This window comes from Mytilus edulis, chromosome 9 (assembly GCF_963676685.1).
Source record: "Mytilus edulis chromosome 9, xbMytEdul2.2, whole genome shotgun sequence".
Taxonomy (NCBI): domain Eukaryota; kingdom Metazoa; phylum Mollusca; class Bivalvia; order Mytilida; family Mytilidae; genus Mytilus; species Mytilus edulis.
This window is the reverse complement of record NC_092352.1, coordinates 16,460,211-16,483,798: the sequence shown is the minus strand read 5'-3', so window position 1 is coordinate 16,483,798 and position 23,588 is coordinate 16,460,211. Positions and strand designations below refer to the sequence as shown.

At 31.2% G+C, this 23,588-nt stretch overlaps 1 protein-coding gene across 24 annotated transcripts in view; it reads left to right on the top strand.

Moving 5' to 3' along the window:
* Nucleotides 1-953: 953 nt before the first annotated feature.
* Nucleotides 954-23,588, top strand: part of LOC139487707 (calcium-activated potassium channel slowpoke-like) — an 82,455-nt gene continuing 59,820 nt past the window's right edge. For 9 of the 24 annotated variants that reach the window (XM_071272715.1, XM_071272712.1, XM_071272708.1 and 6 more), the window contains exons 1-4: nt 954-2,403; nt 9,203-9,264; nt 12,795-12,891; nt 15,134-15,245. In XM_071272715.1, the coding sequence (XP_071128816.1) occupies nt 2,056-2,403; nt 9,203-9,264; nt 12,795-12,891; nt 15,134-15,245 (619 nt within the window). In that variant the 5' untranslated portion in view covers nt 954-2,055. The remainder of the gene's footprint in view (nt 2,404-9,202; nt 9,265-12,794; nt 12,892-15,133; nt 15,246-23,588) is intronic. The other 15 variants (XM_071272707.1, XM_071272723.1, XM_071272722.1 and 12 more) reach the window with 3 other exon arrangements.

The window sequence follows — 23,588 nt, the reverse complement described above, 5'->3', positions numbered from 1 at the left end:
CCTGGTGTAATAATTTTTCAGTAATACATAAATTTCTCTCGTTAAAATCTAAAACATTGTTACATACACGAGCGAATCTTACAAGTTGAGATATATAAACACCGTAAGATGGTGACAAGGGAACGTCACCATCTAAAAACGGATAATTAACGATAGGAAATGAAAAATCATCCCTTTTATCATAAATTTTAGTATTCAGCTTTCCATTAGTGATATAGATATCAAGATCGAGAAAAGGGCAGTGGACATTGTTAGTATTAGCTTTATTTAAAGTAAGTTCAACAGGATAAATTTCATTAATATACATACTGAAGTCGTCATTATTGAGAGCCAAAAATATCATCCAAATATCTAAAAGTATTATGAAATTTGTTTATCAGATGTTGTTTCGATGGGTCTTTGCTTATTTTTGTCATAAATTGTAACTCATAACAATACAAAAACAGGTCCGCAATAAGTGGTGCACAGTTTGTCCCCATTGGAATTCCGATAATCTGACGATATACGGAATCCCCAAAGCGAACAAAAATGTTATCTAGTAAAATTTCAAGGGCATATATAGTATCAAAGCATGTCCAATTAACATAGTTTTTTTGTTTATTGCTACTAAAAAATGAGTTTGAACATATATATTCACATTCTGATTTTTTGAATGCCCATTTAATTAAGTGTGTGAATTTTTTCTTAATGAGAATGTGAGGCAATGTGGTATACAGTGTAGAAAAATCAAAACTTTGAACAGATTCAAAATCACCAATATAAGCATGCAATTTATCAAGTACTTCCAACGAGTTCTTGACACTCCAAAAGTAATTTATTCCACTATTTTCGAAGGCCTTATTTGAACAATTTATAATCAGGTTTTTAATTGTACCAATTGTGCTGGTAAGAAGAATAGACAATTTAGTAGTTGAACAATGGCTATACGTTCGTTCCGATCTGGAAGTTGTGTTATATAGCTATCAAGTTGTTTTTTCCACATGATTGCAACACCTTTGATACCGGTCCGAAATAGTGTGAACCTTTGATACCCGAAATCCGCATATCAAGTTCAAATCTGTATTAAATAGGTATTGTAATGAGCTTATAATTATGTATATTCATAACCTCGATTAGTTGAAGATCAACAAGTTTAAAACAATGACGTCCGCATTATCTGTGAGAACACAAATAGGAATTAGGAATACAGTAATTTTCCAAGCTTAATTTAAATAAGAATTAAATACCAATTTCAAATAATATTACAAAATTACATCTGAATTGACTAATAAATCTTTCTATAACTACACGCTATCATATATGTGCTAAATTATATATGATATCCTTGGATTTTATTTCAACTTTCTTCTTGAATGCACGTTTATACTATAGTGGTATGCTATTCAGCTGTGACATTTGAATTTCAATATTTTTCCTTTAAAAATCGATCGAGCAAATCGTTATATTACAGTAACATAATATTCCAATAATCACAGAGATAATATATATCTACATGTATTTGTTGTTAAGTAGAAATATCGGTTTTATATAGCACATGCTAACGGCAGAACTCTTGAGCAGCAAAATGGTGAGGAAAACGTTAAGAAAATCGAAGCCGATCGATAATGAACGCTACGCCTCGATGAAAGATAAATGATCGACTAACAAGCTTTAATATTTATATCCCGTTATTGTGTGACAACATTACAGAAGAGAATCCGTTTCAATGAATGGAACATATTGTAATAATTATGTTTTGTCACCACCACATTTGACTGATGACATAGAAACCAAAGATTGTTGATGAAGGGGAGGTAGACTCGTTACTTCATGGAGTTCAATACGACGAATAACCACATGTGAAAAATCACAACATATCAATTCGTTTTCATTCATTGACATTTGGGATTTAACGACGGAAATTGTAAATATAACTGTACTACAGATTTAAGTACTCGTATATATAGGAATACTCACAATGTAAGCAATCTGTTGTAACTTGTCACTTTATATTTATTATGAGGGAATATATGTGGAATCAGTGTAGTACAGACTGAGACTGAATATTCCGTCAAGATGACAAACACTACTGCGATAGATGACTGTCTGTCAGAAAGGAGATGGTACATTTTCTTGCTCTCCAGTCTCTTCACATTTATAGCGGGAATTGTTGTTATTGCCGTATACCGTCTAATATTGTGGATATGTTGTCACAAAAGAAAAAAAATACCTCAAGCAAAAGTGGCAAATCATACAGGACCTTTACCTATTCCTGAAAAGAGGAAAGGCTCCCAAACAGTCGGTGGGGCTGCGGGAGGTACCATTTTCTTAAAGACCCCAGACCCAGAAATAGGATGGATGACCGAGGCAAAAGACTGGGCTGGCGAGCTTATTTCTGGCCAGACAATGACTGGAAGAATCTTGGTAAGTTGGTCTATTTCTGTTTACTTGTAGATCATCCCATGATTCAGTCTTAAATAACTAGAACTGATATTTTGTCTTTAAAATAAGTTGCATATGATTTTGAAACATATTTTTCTAAAAAAAAAACTAATATGCTTACATGCTTTTATTTAATTATTTTTAAAAGTTATTTTGGCTGCAAGTTCCTACAATGTTTTTATTACTCCAACCAATGTAAAAATGTAGTATAAACCCGAGGATAAGTAAACAAAAAATACACGTGTAGTATTCTATGCGTTTGATGATTTCTATGTATTACGAATTCTTGGCAACCTATCAGTCAGTGTTATGCAAAGAGTGATGTTTGTTACCCTAGCGATGAATGTATAGGATGGAAAAGAATATATAAGTTATAACATATGTGCTCACTCAAGAATACAACAGACAATGATAGATAATTGCTCATATGATTTCCATTCTATATATTATACCATCAGCTGCTGTCACTACGAATAAGTCGATAGTTTTAATTAAAAATGTTCTTGTACAACTCATCAACTATACCAGGCTACGACAAACGCCTGTTTCGTTTACATATATACAAGACTCGTCAGTACCGCTCGAATTAAAACAGTTAGAAGGCCAAATTTAGTTCGAAGTTGGACAGCAAATACAATTGAAAATTCCAAAAATGTATGCCTTTATATACGGTTAAGCCAATCTATGAGTAAGCAAAACTTAGTAAATCGAATAATTCTATAGTTTTATAGTTTATAAATCACAATGTATATATATATGCAATAACACTTGAGTTCTATGTATATGTAAAGTAATATATGTCATTGATATGCAATAACTGTTTAGTTTCCAGTTCCTTTGTATTTGTAAAGAAATACATGTGATATATATGCAATTCTCCATTTGTAAAGTATTTACATGTAATGTTTTATGATACTAATAATTCATTTTTCACAATACAAATATAGATTTTAGAAGTTTAGAAGAGTTTATTTAATTATAATTCTAAAATCAATTTCGTTCGATACGTAGATTCGGATTCAATATTTCATTAGAGTCTTGCCGCTTGCTATAAATAAATCCCTTATTCATATAAAAAAAGCAACAACCGACAGAAACATAAACATGAAATACAAATGACATTTCATAAAAAGATAACTTCAAATTGGACTTTGAGAGTCTGTCAATATCCTTGTCGTCTGACCTAAGTTCTATAGACATTATATCATTTGTACTTATGTACATATTTTACGGCTTTATAAGCAGTGCTCAGACTTGCACCTTCGAGACAAAAATCGATTAAAATGGATCGCTCCACAGTTATACTGCATGGTTACACGCTAACATATAAAGCGTGCACTTCTCGACTGAAAGCTTCCGAATAGTATCATAAATGTATGTACCGTGTAAGATACTGGAACAGATCATCTACGATCACATGGTAAAACATATAGAAAATGTCAGAGAGCTTACATTGTCTTAAACCATTGATTAAGGTCCGGCTATTCGTGTGAACCGAACTACTGGACATATTGCATAACTTCATGAAACTATGATGCTGGTCACCAAACTAAGGTCGACGTTGCTGGACTTCTCCACGGCAGTCGACACCCAGCAACGCAATAATTATATAGAAGAATAATATTTTATTTCATTAAAGGGCCCAAGCATTTTACAAAACATAACATTATAACTTGAGATTAAAACAAATAACATTCGGCAATGAAATCAAATGATATATAACTTTCTTAAGTAAATGTTTGAAAATCTTAAGCTTTTATAACACGCTGGTTATTACTGTATTGAAAAAAATAATATACAATACATAGTTAACTAACAGATATGTATAAAGTTGTATAGTCCTTTAGGTTCAGCATGTTTCTAGTTAATACAGTAATAACCAGCGTGGAGAAGTCCAGCATACAGTTTTGTAAAAATATCGACACTGACGAAGACCATTTGTTAAGCCGAAATATATATATACATGTGTTTCAAAAGCATGAAAGGAAGCTACATAGTTAACTTGAATGCAGTTGACGATACCATTGGGATATAAGAACGTTTTCATTGATAGAAGAAAGGAAAAGAGAATGTATTAATCAATATCATCTTCATTTCCATATTCTTAAGAAGATTTAAAAACCAATATCTGTTTGACTTTTAAATCAATAGGTAAAATTACAGCAATTTTTTTTAATATGTATGTATATACTTCTCTTAATGTTTGTATGTAAAACTATTCATATAATTTTAAGTTGATCAACATTTTCTACACTAAAAAGCTAGTTTAAAAGTCTAAATAAACTAGACCGCAAATATTATGTAATAGGATCATTCAATAAATCGTTAGATATTTTCTTAAAGTCCGGGAAAATGAAAGTCGATATTGATGAAGGTGATTCTGAAGAAGCGACATCACAAGTATCACAAGGAACCGTGCTCTGTCGATTACATCAATGACCTGCCAGATATCGGGGGTTGGGGATACTTCGATCCTTTTGTGGTAGGGGAGCAGCTGAGTTATCAAGTACTTTGTCCTTTTCATAAACTATGAGTTTTAAAAGTGCATACCCTATCGTATCTAAGACTATAGTTATCACGTGTGTGCTATTTCAAGGAGAGATAATAGATTTGTGTTGTCAGTTTATTTTCGACTTGTGAGTTTAAATTTCCCTTTGGTGTCTTTACTTGAAATTTATCTGATGGATTTCAATTGCCTCTGTGTCTGAAAAAAACCCCATAGAAAACTTTGCCATAGACTGCAGAATTGGTTAAAATGCAAAGAAGTGTTACATCTAGAACAGGGATACATTGTTCAGCCTTGAGCCTTCAACTCTAACAGCTCCAACATAGCCCATAAACTAACTGAATATAGGACTGTACACATCTGTAAATATACAAGTCAATGGACAACTCACATCTTCAATGGAGTCAAGAAAGAAGACTCAACACATGGCTTTCTCAGACTAAATCTACAAATGTGTCCAAAAGACTGCACAAAACATCTTACATATCAATGGAAAGATCCACAATGGAATATGGAACAATGGAAACATATATACACCATGAATGCACAAACGACTTACACCAACAACAAAGTAGTTGCTTAAATCCAAATACTCCTTGATCCTGATGGGTTTTTCGGGGGATGGAGCACCACTTTTGTTTGTCAACTAAAATGCTTGGGCCCCCTTTTATAGGACTTGCATGTGTTTGAAATCCTTTTAAAAATGTCTGGAACCTACGTTGTTTGGTCTCTGATGGATCGTAGTCGTCTTATTGACAATCACACCACATGCATGTATACCTATTTATTTTTTTCATTTAGAAAAGATCAAACGGTTGCGATAATTTCAAATCAAGACAAGAGCAATTGGTTACCACTTGAAAATGCTATTTGACTTAGATAAAAGATGACTTGATCTGCCGTGCAGAACAAGCCAATGAAGCCACCTATCAATCCTGACTTTGAATTTCTATAGTTATAGTAAATATAAAAGGATTATCAAACCTATAAACGTGTTAAGATCTGTTAAGACTTAGAAAGTGTCAGTATCCTGGTCTTAGCAGAAACAATCATAATAGAAATTCAAGATATCATCGGTTTTTGGACATCCTTGTCACAGATTTTTTGTTAAAACTTGCAAGACTGGCTGCTTAAACATTTGATTCATTTCAATCATTTTCTAGCATACAGTGTGCAACAGTTGGAATCAGCCGATAGTGTAGGATTTAATAATGTCCCCAATGATAAAATGTCCACCGGACACATTTTCATAGTAAATACTGTCCATGGACAATTTTTACTTATTTAAATATGTCCTAGACATAATTTCCTATGAAAATATGTCCTCATGTATGAAAAAGTGTCCATGAACATGGACATTATTCACTACCATAATATTGTCCAGGTGGACATTTTTTCACAGGACATTGTGTCCGCCAAGGGATTTTTTGATATAATTAAAGTATTAAATGATATCCATTGCCCTTATTATTACTGGACGCATTTTAACTTTAATTGCGGACTTTAATTAAATATTACTTTGACATAGAGATTTCTCATTATCTCTCATACCATCCTTATCTTCATATTTATATCTTTTGATATAATTATATACATGTATAATTCAAACTCAAAAAAGTAACATATGCTGTTCAGTATCATTTTCCTTGGAGGACACAATTTAATAACATTTACTACGAAAATGTCTTCTCACTGTTCTGTAGATGGACCATATTTCATAACAGTTGCTGTAAAATGCTGTCCACTAAGGAGACAATATTTCATGACAATGGACATAATTTATTTTCTATTGCCTTTTTTCCTGCCAAATAAATATAGTAAAGTTCTTCAGATTTGATTGTACACTTTCTTCTTATTGTTATTCTTTCATTGTCACTACAATTTGCTGGGAATTTCTCTATATTCACTTCAATCCATTATTTGTTTGTTTACATTTGTATTTTGATCAATTTCTCATCAATCCTTCATAATTTGATTAAAATCCAAGTATAATAAAACTTTTTAATGACATTTGTATTACTTCCCTTGGAGGACACAATTTAATAGCAACTACTATGAAAATTTGTCCTGTGGGTGGACACTATTTCATATCTTTTGCAGTAAAAATCTGTCCATTTGAGGGACACTATTCCATGGGAATGGACATTATTAAATACCTAAATTCTATGAAAAACTGTCCACATGGACACTTTTTCATAGGACACTATTATGTCTTACAATAGCTTCCATTCAGCTTTACGATTACGTCAATATAATACCCTTATTTGCATGTTCACATTGCATCATAACTTAGTAGTTTCCGACGCGAGTGTCACGATATTGGTTTGGAGAATAGTTTTTAGATATCCGGTTTGTTTTTTCCTATAGTATAATTGGTGATTTTGGTTTTGTTTTTTGTACATGATCTATCAACTAATAATAATGCAGTTATAATCATTGGACTAATTTAAGTATCATACAATTGAGAATTCACATAGCCCCTACGTTAAGAATTTCAACAGGCTTTTTAATATAGACATCAACCATAGACATAATGATATAGCCTAAATGACTTTGTATTATATAAGAGACATCGTCTACGTATATTTGTACATATGTCTCACTCTCATGTTGTATGTTTCTGATAGGAAATATAATTCATATGAGATCGAGAGTTCGTCAATATGTCACAAGTTAACAAATGCAATTATACTATTCCCAAATACGAACTAAAAGTTAAACCCTATTTAGTCCAGATAATCTGTAAGGTACCTTTCTAATGTGATCTTAGATCATTAAATGGATCCCATGTTGAAGAAGAAAGGCTTCAAAGCAAATATTTTAAATGATTAAAATAGCCAAGGTAACGTCATAATTATTTGGACTACTCCCTTTTACGATATTTTAATATCAATGTGGTAAAATTACGGTAGTAAATTTGCCAGTAAGCCCAAAGTTGATCATGCTTATCAGGGCCGTAACTAGGGTTCGAATTCAGGGGAGGCAGGGTTTGAGGGCCTCCGATTTTTTTTCTCAGTGAAATGGCTAAAATTCACCCGTCTTCCTTCGATTTCCTTACTTTTATAAACATCAGTATTGCTTGAACCTGGAAGCAATTTTTATGCAAAAACAAGCTGTCTGAGCCTGAGATTGCTGTTCGGGTTGAGCCAAGGCTCCGTCTAGATGGCCGTACTTTGACCTATAATTATTAACATTAAAATCATTGTGACCGCAGCCGCCAATTTTTTTTTCTCTCAGTAAAATGTCTAAAAATAACCCGTTTCCTTCTATTTCCTTACTTCAAGAGAACATCAGTATCGCTGGATCCTGGAATCAATTTTTATGCAAACAATTATTATCTGTATTTAAAGATAATTTTGTTAGAAATCAAACTGGTAAGTTTTAAAATAACATATAAACCAAGATCATAGAACGCAAGATATTTTTTTTTTATGGAGGACCTTGAATTTCAATATCGTTGTAAGCTGAACAGACATGTATATAACTACAACCAGGGACTTTCTATTCCAAGTATATAGTTAATATAGAAAGTCCCTGCTACAACGAATGGGAGTGTTTAACTACTAAGGCATGGACCATAATGTTCTTGTACGATCGAGAGACGTAAACAAAAAAACGATCCAACAGCTGATTCAGCCAGTAACGAATTTCCGATATCATAAAAGATTCACAATACAAAGGGAACTTCCTCTGCTTAATTGAGCCCCTAAATGAATGTGAATAGTTAAGTTTTTTCAAAATTGTCGAAAGCAAAGTTTCATATGTGTTCTCGTACGAATATATATTCTGAATAACAGACAGAGGCACACGAAAAAATAAATAAAACTATACTTAAACTGTTTACTTTTGATCAAAAATCCGGAAAATGACAGATATATTACGTATCATGATAACACTGTTACAACTGAAACTTGTGTTGTTTATAATATAAATTTAAGTTCTTCGTGTACATATTTCATTTTATTACTTCAAAAAAAAAAAATTGGTGTAGAAATTTCAGGGGAGGCAACTGCCTCCCCTGCCTCATAGGTAGTTATGACCCTGCTTATGTTAACAGTTCTGCCAGTAAAACATGAATCATCAGGGGAGCGAATAAAATTTATCTCATCAGAAAAAAAAGTTGATACTTGGTATTATAGCCTGACAACCTTGATTTTTCTCCCGTATGGAATTGCCAGGTCTTGATCTATCATATTTTGAAAGTGGTTGTGGGATAGCAGCTTGGATTTTTTCTTATCATGCAAATATCAATATTATTATTTATTTATTTTTCAGGTTGGTTTGGTGTTTCTTTTGAGTATAGCATCACTTATGATCTACTTTATTGATGCATCAACGTAAGTAAATTATTTCAATCCTCAAATTTAAGTTACACTCTTAGATGCTTATTGATGTTTTTGTTTTGGATTTCATGAACTTTATCCTGGAATTATGTAAACCTAAGTGTTTTATGTGAATATTATATGTATATATATACATGTACAAATGTATATATATGTGAGGAATTTTTTTCCGTTCTAAGTACATTCATTCTACAATGATCACTTAAAAGTATAATAAAAATTATGATGTTATTTTCTTAAGAGTTATTTGGGATTGTTATACATTTTTGTATTAATTAATAATAAGCTTATTAATAATGTAGGATATGAATAAAAATGCCAGGATAAACATCATTAACTAACAATTAAAAGGCACCTAAATGACACTTAAACTGAAAGGGAGCTAAAGGTCAACATAAAATCAGGCTGTAATAAATCACATTGATGAGTCCTGACTCACCAACATTCTAAAATATGGACTTGTGCCTCACCCAAGAATACACCATTAGTCTTCCACAAATATAAAATTTCTATACCATATACATGCATGCCAAGTTCCAAATTGCCTTGTTTTGACAAAAATTGGTGAATTTTCCCCCTCTCCCACCTCAGTTTGAACTCCTGCATAGTCTTTCATTTCTTGATATGGGTTAAACCAATTTTATAAAGATTCTGATTGTACACCAATGAGAATGCAACTAAGTGCAGACACAAGTAAACAAAAAATTAACATAAACTAGCCCTGGTTCAAATATAATTTTTTGGTCATAATTGACTAATTTCTTCCTTGTACATTTGTTTTAGAATTATATGGTAACTAAGGGATTACCATACCGGTAGAAGTATAGATTACTAAACATGCTGAATCAATGTTTAGAATGGCCTTTATTCATCATAAATAGCATCAATCTTTTGGTTGCTGTGTTATACTCATTAATTTTCTGGTTTTGAATACTCTTAAGTCTTTGCTACACAATTTGGCAAATATTGACACCGATGTTCTTTAAAGACCCAGATGGATTTTTTTATAAGGAACCTCAGTCACAGGTTTAACCTTTAAAAAATACTAGTTGGTGTTGAATGCTGATACCACCTTAATCCTCTTAAGAATATTAATTTCAGTGAGTGCATATATATTGTTGGGAAAAAATATATAAAAAAACATTTATCAGTAAATATAAATAGGCTTTTCTAATTTCAGTAATTTGTAATTATGGATAAAATTTTTGTTTTTAAATTACATAAAGTTTTGAGTGATTTATTTCGTGGTGTAGATTATAAAATATTAATTGAAAACTTAATATGTTGCTAAGGGCTTGCTATTTGTTTTGCATCACCAGTAACATATGAACAATAGATTTTAAAATTTCGATTCCTGTTTCCTCTATGAATTTCCTATACTGCATGTTATACCTATCAAATACAATAAGGATCATTTTAAAATATTGATTGCCACTCCAGATCAATTTTCATTGTATATAGACAATATACTGCAGTGTTACCTGTAGTTGAATTATAGCATACAACATGTATAAGTAATGAAATGAACAGCTGAATACCATTTAACATGTACAACTTTATAAAGATATTAATTGAATCAGCTAAAGCATAGAATATCATTAATCTCTTACGGATCTTGAAAAATAAAAGACAATTGTCTTTGGAAAGGGAGGAGGTATTGTGTGGGGTTTCTTGGAGACCATAAAATGTAAAATTGAAAATGACAATAGCGAATATATCGAAGAGACAACAACCACACCTGAAAGAGCAGATAACAGCTGTAGGCCACCAATGGGTCAACTCAGAGAGAAAATCCTGCACCCAGAGGTGGACTCCAACTGGCCCCCAGCTGGCCCCTAATTAAAATTGTGTACTAGTTTAAGGAAAATGAACGTCGTACTAAACTCCAAAACATGTAAATGAACTAAAAATTTTAAAAATTACAAGATGTACTAACAAAGACCAGAGACTCATGTGTCCACTGGAATTGTAAAAATGTAAATTATTTCAAAATGATGAACATGTATTGTTCATGTCAAGGCTTAATTATTTTTATTTGAGGACCTTAAATGTTAAAGTATTTTGATGTTCCAAACTTTTAGTCTTTAGAATACCTGATATAAGCCATAATTAGATACATTACATATACTTCAAAATAATACCAATCATATATGTTACATTATAAGGATATATTAAGGAGATGTAATATGATTGCCAGTTTGACAAATATCATCACAGTTCACATGACAAAGATAATTATAGCTATTATAAGTCTGTCACTGTATGACCTTCAACAATGCTGTTTTTTTTCAGAAGAATCTGTACTTTCAATTGGCTGACAAAAATCCAGTCTTGTTTTTCTCTCAATAAAATGCAATATTCATGACTGCACATGCTTCCTATGACTACATTTATACCATGCATAGAAAAACAAACAAAATGCTTTGTATTGGGATTTTTTGGTATTTTCACAAGGCCAGGTAAATTAGGGTGTCAAAGGGTTGAATATGCATTCATTTTAAGCATGAAGCAACTTTACTGCTTCATAAAAAATGTGGTTCAGACATTGTTTTTACCCCTTTTTTCATCTTCCCTTTGATTTCTCTAGATACAAGCTTTCAGTCCTGAATATAACAGCAGGTTAATCAGGACAAATGGGTAAAAAAAAAAAATCACATTTTATTATAGAACATAGAATCAAATACTGTGTAAAGCTGATACAGTGACCACATTTGCTTTTGAAGATGCCTTGTTCAAGTGCATGTGTTAAAATGTTGTGTTTGTTTATGTATTGTTATAATTCCCTGTAGTCTGTTAATAATTTAAATATTTGAAATGTTTTGCCTCATTCTTCCAACATTCAAATGTAGTACTTATAAAAAAGAAAATGTGGTATTATATATTACTAATGAGACAACTCTTCACAAGAGACCAATGAACACAAAAATTAACAACTTTAGGTCATGGTATGGCCTTCAACAATGAGCATAGCTTATACCACATAGTTAGCTATTATAAGAAGGCCCTGCAATGAAAAATGTAAAACAATTGGAAAATGAAAACCAAAGGCCTAATTTATGAACAAAGTAATGAACTGAAAACAAATTTGGGTCATATTTCCACAGATAAAATATTTATAGTAAAAGTTCAAAAATTTTGCAACAATATCGTTAACTTTAATTGTATTTTAAAGTACCAGATTTACTGGCTTTGTTGATGATGATTGATTTTTTTGTTGCATAATGTACAGGGGCAAATATTTCATGCTTGTTAATGATGATTGTTGAAGATGCAAATATCATTTATATCAGATTTTTTACACAAAAATATATATTTATCTGCTTATTTAACATATATTGATGTTGTAATTTAAGTTAATCATATAGAAATAGTAGATAACCATATAACATAAGTAAATGTCTCTTAGGATCTTCACTGTGAAGTTACCAGTGTATGTTTCAGAGAACAAAATGTAGGTTGTCAGACGAATACTTATAGTGAATAAAAATAAAATTAACCTATAAAAACATTTCTTATAATTTTAGGGAGGAAGTAGAAAACTGTGACCCATGGGCAGACAGTCCTTCCCAGCAAGTAGATCTTGCTTTCAACGTATTTTTCATGATATATTTTTTCATCCGAGTGAGTATTTCGATTAGTTTTACAATTAAAGAAACAAACGGTTGTGATTTTGTCTTGGAGATTGGATTTTATTCTCAGGAGAAATCTCTTATTTCTCTTTCCTTAGAACATCAATACCATTAGACCTTTATTACAATTCTCCGGAAATTTATGTACTTGTTATGATCTTGTCTTAATGATATGAGACATTTCTGGTTATATTTCCTACACAATTTTTCAGTTTATGTAGTCAAACCAAGTATAGGTATAATCTGAGATTAAAATTTTACAACCTATAAAAGCAATAATACTTTTTCAAAAAATTTCAAAATGGAACGAATAAGTCTTAGATTTATGTAATATATAAATTGGTATTTATATGATATATAAATAAATTATATACATTCACCTATATCTATCCATCTATACAATATAAATGTAATTTCAAGATTAGTATATTTAACCAAATTCATATGGAATCTCTTCTTGAAATCTCAAAAATAACCATTATATACATCCACCTTCTTCAAATATTTATGAATTATTGGTTTATTTTGCACTTCTTGAAAATACCTTTAGGAAACATTTTTTTAATATCTAATGCCAATATTGATAATGTAAATGATTGATAAACTGTTCCCATTTTATTGACTGTATGCCAGTGTATCTTTTAGAGCCATATTTATTACTATTGGTTATTGTCTTCGAAAAATATTTAGCTTTTCTTGTTTCTTTCAACCTTTTTATAGGTAATGACTAACAATTGGTTAAAAAAAAACCAATTTAAATGCTATTCTACAAAAGATTCATATTTGAAATAGATAGAAACAGCTGATTTACTTTTTTTTTAGCTGCCTTAAACATTAGATATTAAATCTGATTTTTTCAACTCCAAGCATGTCTTTCTAAGAAAATGGTGCAAAGAATTCACAACTGTAAAAAATTAAAGCAAAAATGGTTTGAAATTTTGTGCATATTACATGTTGGTTTGATATTTAGTCCGAGTTGTTACTTCAAATATTTGCAATAAGAAGACAAATGCCTATATTTGCACTTTTTATTAACTTAACCTTAACCAATTTTAACATTACACAGTATGCTAGATATGTCAAATTTTACATGTTGAATATTCATTTGATTACTTCTACACACAAAAAGTTCCATTTTAAAATCAAGCTAAGCTTACTAAGATTTATAGGTCACAAACTTTTTTTTTTTATATTTAATGATGTTTCTGTGGTATATGATCTGTACTAAAGGTTAATAAAAAGTTATGATTGTAGGCTTTGCTCCCTTTTATTTGCCAGTTCATAATTTTTGTATTTAAGAGCCTTTTTTTCAAATGAATCACATATGTAAAAATGAATGATTTGCATCACAAATAAATATTTCATTGTTATGTGATAATTCTTTATATATAAAAACTAACAATATTTATTGCAGCTGTTAACATGCTAACTTGTATAGCCGTGAATAGATCAAAAAAGACAATTTATTCGTTTGTTGGTGTTCATGAATTCTTAAAATCAAATCTGTGTTTGTTAAACCCATTCTTGATATAAGATAGCAATTGATCCATTGGTTGGTGATAGGAGTGTAAACCATTGTTGTTAACAAAGATTATTGGAAAAAACTGTATCACGGTTTCAGCATGTTCAGTAACAATACTCAAGTTTGATCATTGAAATCAAGTAGATTAATAACTTTGATTAGATTTTCCTCTTTTCATACATAAAAGATGAGAAATGCAAATCAGGAAAAAATAAAAGTATATATTACAAAACAGCAGCCCAATTATAAAAGAATACAAAAATAATTCAAGTATTAGCATCAGTTTATTATAAAAAATGTCCATGCTTCATACAAAATGTACTTAGTCAACGCTTTTACACCCCAATGAATTAACAAAAAGAAGCATTCAATTCTTCTTTAATGTTTGGTTTTCAGACTAGCAACATTATATGATTATTGGAATGACCCCTTCAAAATTATGCATTCAAATATAAAAAAGAAGATGTGGTATGATTGCCAATGAGACAACTATCCACAAAAGACCAAAATGACACCGACATTAACAACTATAGATCACCGTACGGCATTCAACAATGAGCAAAGACCATACCGCATAGTCAGCTATAAAAGGCCCCGATAAGACAGTGTAAAACAATTCAAACGAGAAAAACCCATATCAAATGTGTAACAAGCTTAATTCATGTCTGTACAATAACAAATGTATCAAAGATATATTTCTTTTTATTTTCAGTTTGTTGCAGCAAACGACAAGTTACTGTTTTGGTTAGAAATATTTTCTTTTGTGGATTATTTCACCATTCCTCCATCCTTTGTTGCCATCTATTTAGACAGAAACTGGCTAGGTAGGTACACATTTTTTGTGGATTATTTCACCATTCCTCCATCATTTGTTGCCATCTATTTAGACAGAAACTGGCTAGGTAGGTACACATCTTTTGTGGATTATTTCACCATTCCTCCATCATTTGTTGCCATCTATTTAGACAGAAACTGGCTAGGTAGGTACACATCTTTTGTGGATTATTTCACCATTCCTCCTTCCTTTGTTGCCATCTATTTAGACAGAAACTGGCTAGGTAGGTACACATCTTTTGTGGATTATTTCACCATTCCTCCATCCTTTGTTGCCATCTATTTAGACAGAAACTGGCTAGGTAGGTACACATCTTTTGTGGATTATTTCACCATTCCTCCTTCCTTTGTTGCCATCTATTTAGACAGAAACTGGCTAGGTAGGTACACATCTTTTGTGGATTATTTCACCATTCCTCCATCATTTGTTGCCATCTATTTAGACAGAAACTGGCTAGGTAGGTACACATTTTTTGTGGATTATTTCACCATTCCTCCATCATTTGTTGCCATCTATTTAGACAGAAACTGGCTAGGTAGGTACACATCTTTTGTGGATTATTTCACCATTCCTCCATCATTTGTTGCCATCTATTTAGACAGAAACTGGCTAGGTAGGTACACATCTTTTGTGGATTATTTCACCATTCCTCCTTCCTTTGTTGCCATCTATTTAGACAGAAACTGGCTAGGTAGGTACACATCTTTTGTGGATTATTTCACCATTCCTCCATCCTTTGTTGCCATCTATTTAGACAGAAACTGGCTAGGTAGGTACACATCTTTTGTGGATTATTTCACCATTCCTCCTTCCTTTGTTGCCATCTATTTAGACAGAAACTGGCTAGGTAGGTACACATCTTTTGTGGATTATTTCACCATTCCTCCATCATTTGTTGCCATCTATTTAGACAGAAACTGGCTAGGTAGGTACACATCTTTTGTGGATTATTTCACCATTCCTCCATCATTTGTTGCCATCTATTTAGACAAAAACTGGCTAGGTAGGTACACATCTTTTGTGGATTATTTCACCATTCCTCCATCCTTTGTTGCCATCTATTTAGACAGAAACTGGCTAGGTAGGTACACATCTTTTGTGGATTATTTTACCATTCCTCCATCCTTTGTTGCCATCTATTTAGACAGAAACTGGCTAGGTAGGTACACATCTTTTGTGGATTATTTCACCATTCCTCCATCCTTTGTTGCCATCTATTTAGACAGAAACTGGCTAGGTAGGTACACATTTTTTGTGGATTATTTCACCATTCCTCCATCCTTTGTTGCCATCTATTTAGACAGAAACTGGCTAGGTAGGTACACATCTTTTGTGGATTATTTCACCATTCCTCCATCCTTTGTTGCCATCTATTTAGACAGAAACTGGCTAGGTAGGTACACATTTTTTGTGGATTATTTCACCATTCCTCCATCACTTGTTGCCATCTATTTAGACAGAATCTGGCTAGGTAGGTACACATCTTTTGTGGAGTATTTCACCATTCCTCCATCCTTTGTTGCCATCTATTTAGACAGAAACTGGCTAGGTAGGTACACATCTTTTGTGGATTATTTCACCATTCCTCCATCCTTTGTTGCCATCTATTTAGACAGAAACTGGCTAGGTAGGTACACATCTTTTGTGGATTATTTCACCATTCCTCCATCCTTTGTTGCCATCTATTTAGACAGAAACTGGCTAGGTAGGTACACATCTTTTGTGGAGTATTTCACCATTCCTCCATCTTTTGTTGCCATCTATTTAGACAGAAACTGGCTAGGTAGGTACACATCTTTTGTGGATTATTTTACCATTCCTCCATCCTTTGTTGCCATCTATTTAGACAGAAACTGCCTAGGTAGGTACACATCTTATGTGGATTATTTCACCATTCCTCCATCCTTTGTTGCCATCTATTTAGACAGAAACTGGCTAGGTAGGTACACATCTTTTGTGGAGTATTTCACCATTCCTCCATCTTTTGTTGCCATCTATTTAGACAGAAACTGGCTAGGTAGGTACACATCTTTTGTGGATTATTTTACCATTCCTCCATCCTTTGTTGCCATCTATTTAGACAGAAACTGGCTAGGTAGGTACACATCTTTTGTGGATTATTTCCCCATTCCTCCATCCTTTGTTGCCATCTATTTAGACAGAAACTGGCTAGGTAGGTACACATCTTATAGGTATCGTCATAAAACATTCAATGGATTCCTCTTCCTTCAAAATTCAATTTGTGCAGTCCATCAGATAAACATATGTTAAGCAACCTACCATCAATCAATTAGTTAATCTAAGTATATGTTGATAGACCTTAAATTAATTTGGCAATTCAAGCATATATCTTAGACTTTCAATAAGTCAACCAGTCAAAGCATATAAGCAACATTCAACCTATCAGTCAAACATGGCATATTTTAAGCTAACTTTATTCTGATAATTATAGCATATAATAAGCAATATTCATTCAAATGGTTAATTGGAGCATATTATAAGCAATATTTAATCAATCAAAGCATATGTAAATAGATTTTCAATCATAGCATATATGAAACCACCTTCAATTAATCAGTCAATCAAATCATATTTATAGAAATTCAACTAATCAGTCAACCAAAGCTTTTATCAATAGACACTCAACCAATCAGTCAATCAATCAAAGCATACATTAATAGACATTCAACCAACCAAACAATTAAAGCATATGTTAATATACCTGCAACCAATCAAAGCATATGTTAAGCCACTTTCTGTTAACCAATCAAAGCATATGTTAAGCCACTTTCTGTTAACCAATCAAAGCATATGTTAAGCCACCTTCTGTTAACCAATCAGTCAACCAGTCAAAGCATATGTAAAGCCACTTTATATCAACCAATCAGTCTATCAATCAAAGCATATGTTAAGCCATCTTCAATCAATCAGTCTATCAATGATATTGTCAATTGACATCATTTGACATCCATTTTCCAAAATCTATTAATCAAACAATCTTTATGCATTTTTTCTTAAAAAGCAATTTTCCTAGATCCCTGGAACATCTTAATTATGAAACCAAATTTAAATGAAATGTGCATCAAACAGTAAGAGCCTTTTATCAATAGTAATTTGTTTATCAGATCATGGTAAACCTACTGCATGTTGTATTAGGCTCATACAGAATAATAATAGATATGATCATATTTAAATTTAGACTTGAAGACTCTCAAATGTTTTGATTATAACGCAATATTTTTGTTTTTTAGTATTGGCAGGAATTATTTTGAATTTTGAATTTTACCAAAAATTAAGAAGTTGATTTTCAGTTTGCATGATTTCAGAGTAAATTCAGACCCTTATCCTTAATTTTTCTGGTTTTGATGCAAACTAGACTTGCTACAAGTCCCTCTTAAAGAAATAGTTTATGTATATCCATGTCATGATGTAATTTGTTGTCTTTTTTACGAAAGCTGAAATACTGAAAAAAAATTGCACTTTACTGTTTTAAGATGAGAAAGTGACTTGTAATAAATCAGAATTGTAAACAAAAATTTAAAAAAGTGATTTGTTTTATTCTAATATAAACTGCAACTTTTATACTTAAGAGTTAATCAATTTAAGACAGTTGAAAGGGAGGTTCTATAAACTAATTCCGAAATAATACCTGCAAATTTGATAAGTAAATGAGCTTGTTGTTAAATATTGATAAAACCAATGGATTATATTAGAAAAAAATCTGTTTATTGTAAGTGGTATATATAATTCTGTTGCTGGATTCAGAATAATACAGAATGTGATGTCTTCAATGTTGAGTTCATCATGAATATGTATGAAATATTTGCAAGTGGATGTTAAACAAACAAAAATCATGCTGAATCATTCAAAGTTTTCACTTCTAGTCCTTGATTTAATGATTCTATCCCCAGATTCAATGCACTATTGAATTATCTATGAACTATTAGAAATATATTAAATACTATAAGATTTTTCAATCCATCTTGCATGGGAAAGGATTTGTATAGGTGTTGACTTTTGTCCAAACCTTTTGTTTATATGTACCTTTGATATTAAAATAATGAAATAATTTTGAATTGAGAATATAATTGTACAAGGAACATTTTGTATTATTGCTATGTTGTAAAATATCCTAAGTGACCAATTTAACAAATATAATGCAATAGCAAAGGAGTGATAGATCATCTAATAATTAAGACTGGCATCACAAGTCCATAGTTTGGTATTAAAAATTCATGAAAAATTGCTATATACAAAGTGAAAACATAGTGTTTCTATGCAGTTTGAATGCATTATGTGACATGCATCATAGAAGATTTATCTTGAGTGAAAGTAAAGCTAGCCTTGGGAGTATACTACTCATCTACTGTTCAGGAATTCTATAGAAAATATTGAATATGACATTTTGTAACTGACTTAAACGAGGATTTTATCATTAATTATTAACAGATGAAATTTCAATGTTACAAACAAAAAATTGAACATTAGCTCATATAACATGCCATTATATTTGTTATCTGCACAGCTTTTAAATAGTAAAGAAAAAGATAGAATATAAAGCTGAAATAAATGGCAATGTCTGCATAGTTTGATAAGAATTTGTGGGTGACTTGTAAAATAACAATAAATCTATTTTTCTCAAATGAGTAAGTGATGGGAAAACAGTAAATTGGCATCAATATTTTCTCCTCCATTAAATGAGTAATTCATTGGCAAACAGTAAAAATTGCATTGGATTGGAAAAAGATACCTATTAGGTTTTGATATGCATAAAAAAGGGTACCTCTTAGGTTTTGATATGCATCTAATTTTTATAGATTTATCTTATTTTCAACCTCAATTTTTAATTCATAGAAATCTGAATCAGTCACTTGAAATCAGAAATTTAAATTAAGTAAGACACCTACTTAAAATATATGTTCATTTGGACCCATCTCAAATTATGAATGAGGTAGAAAGAAGCATTTCGTCTTTTCTATAATAAGATGATAATGAAAATATTAACTCAGCTGAATAAGCTGGTAAAATAGGTTAAACTTTACAGATTACCTTTTATATACTGCTATATGTACTGAACTTCATACAACCTTAACTTATATAGAGCTGTTGCATTTACATCAATATAACATTTATCCCACAGCATGGGGCTAATATTTTACATCAAATCTTTTCAGGTTAAATGATTCCTCTTTAGGTCAATAAAATACATGATTATTATCTTCCTTAGAGACCTTATATGCTGTGAAAAATATATACATCTGTAAAATAATTGACTATTTGATGAAAGGAAGAGATTAAATAAGCTGTTCATTTAAAATCTGATATAACTTCTGTAAAGGCAATAAATAGAATGTTCATACTTTGCAACCTGCAGTTATTATATTCGACACTATATCGGATGTGTTTTTCATAGCAACATTAAAACAAGGATTTGTATACATACTGAACGATACAAATCCTAGACTTAAACAAAGAGGCATTGTATCGTCACACAAAGAAAAAAGCATATGTATATCTGTTATTATGCCTAGTAATAAAAAATATTTCCACATCACACCCAGCAATAAAGTGATTTCTACATCACACCCAGCAATAAAATGATTTCTACATCACACCAAGCAATAAAGTGATTTCTACATCACACAAAGTAATACAGTAATTGCTACATCACAACCATTTATAGTTAAATGATTTTCACATCACACCAAGTAACAGAATAATTTCTACATCACACCAAGCAATAAAGTGATTTCTACATAACACCAAGCAATAAAGTGATTTCTACATCACACCAAGCTATAAAGTGATTTCTACATCACACCAAGCAATAAAGTGATTTCTACATAAAGCAATACAGTGATTTCTACATCACACCAAGTAATAAAGTGATTTCTACATCACACAAAGTAATACAATGATTTCTACATCACACAAAGTAATAAAATGATTTCTACATCACACAAAGTAATAAAATGATTTCCACATCACACAAAGTTATAAAATGAATTATACATCACACAAAGAAAAACAATGATTCTATATCACACTAAGTAATACAATGATTTTTGTATCACACAAGTAATAACCTGATTTTTTCATCACACCAAGTTATAATTAAATGATTTTCACATCACACCAAGCAGTAGAAAGATTTCTTTATAACACCAAGCAATACAATGATTTCTACATCACACAAGTAATAAAGTGATTCTTCATCAAACAAAGTAATACAATGAATTCTACATCACACAAAGTAATACAATGAATTCTGCTTCACACCAAGTAACAAAATGATTTCTGCATCACACAAGTAATAAAATTATTTCTACATCACACCAAGCAATAAAGTGATTTCTACATCACACAAAGTAATACAGTGATTTCTACATCACAACCATTTATAGTTAAATGATTTTCACATCATTAAGTAACAGAATAATTTCTACATCACACCAAGCAAGCAATAAAGTGATTTCTACATCACACCAAGCAAGCAATAAAGTGATTTCTACATCACACCAAGCAATAAAGTGATTTCTACATCACACCAAGCAATAAAGTGATTTCTACATCACACCAAGCAATAAAGTGATTTCTACATAACACAAAGCAATACAGTGATTTCTACATCACACCAAGTAATAAAGTGAATTCTACATCACACAAAGTAATACAATGATTTCTACATCACCCAAAGTAATAAAATGATTTCTACATCACACAAAGTAATAAAATGATTTCCACATCACACAAAGTTATAAAATGAATTATACATTACACAAAGAAAAACAATGACTTCTATATCACACCAAGTAATACAATGAATTCTACCTCACACCAAGTAATAAAATGAATTCTACATCACACCAAGTAATACAATGAATTCTACTTCACACCAAGTAACAAAATGATTTCTGTATCACACAAGTAATAAAATTATTTTTACATCACACCAAGTAATAAATTGATTTCTACTTCACACCAAGTAATAAAATGATTTCTTCATTACACACCTTATAAAAAGTAAAATCACAAAAGTACTGAACTCAGAGAGACATTCAAAACGGAAAGTCCCTAATCAAATGGCAAAATCAAAAGCTCAAACTCATCAAACGAATGGAAAACAACTGTCATATTCCTGACTTGGTACAGGCATTTTCTTATGTAGAAAATGGTGGATTGAAAGTGGTTTTATAGTTAGCTAAACCTCTCACTTGAATGACAGTCACATCAAATTGCATTATATTGACAACCATGTGTGAACAAAAAAAAAACAGACATAACAGGTAAAAATGTCAATAAATGATTCTACATCACACTAAGTAATAAAATTATTTCTACATCACACAAAGTAATAAAATGATTTCTACATCACACTAAGTAATAAAATTATTTCTACATCACACTAAGTAATAAAATTATTTCTACATCACACAAAGTAATAAAATGATTTCTACATTGCACTAAGTAATATAATTATTTTCTAAATCACTACAAGTAGTATATTAATTTCTACATTACTTGTTTTTCATAAAAGTAAACTAAATGTTATTGAGTCATTTTTCTATAACTATTTTAACAAATCAGTAACACAAATTTTGTTGATTCACTATGTATTTAGTAAAAGGACTTGGTACAGGCAGTCTCCTGAATTTTCTACCAAATAGATATGAATTACTTGGTGATTAGACAGCATTAAATGGGAAAACCATCAATGTTTGTCTGATGATTTTTAATCATGAAAATTTAAATCTTGGAATTATAATACTCGATCTTGCACTAGTAAGTGTTGACGACCTTCAATTACTCTGTGCCTATTGGTTACTTTAGATAGGTGTTTTGGATTTCCAGGAGCTAATTATTCCAGAAGTTTTTAATCAATAAAAGACTTGTAGTCTCAAGAAACGCATCAATGTTATATAATTTGATTGCAACTCAAGAAATGAAATTTCCTGAATAGAAACACTTTAGCCTTGTTATTTGCATATTTTTGTATTGAATATGTGTCATTAATTGAAAAAATGGTAGACAATTCTAAGGTCATTGAGGGCATAATTCCTCTGTATTTGAATTTATACACAATTAATTAGTTTTGAGTTCTTTGATAACATTTCCACCTTCTCAGTGGTATATATGAAGTGGGAGCTGTACTGTGGGGTACAGTACTGTTTACTCTCTAGTTAGGTAACCGCTGTAGCCTTATTGTATATACATGTTCAATAGCCTGCTTCTAACAAATGTAATTAATATAAATGTATTAACTCAAATAATTCAACCGTTACCCCCTCTATCCACTACTGTTTCTTAATAGTTAGTTATTAAAAAATTTCAA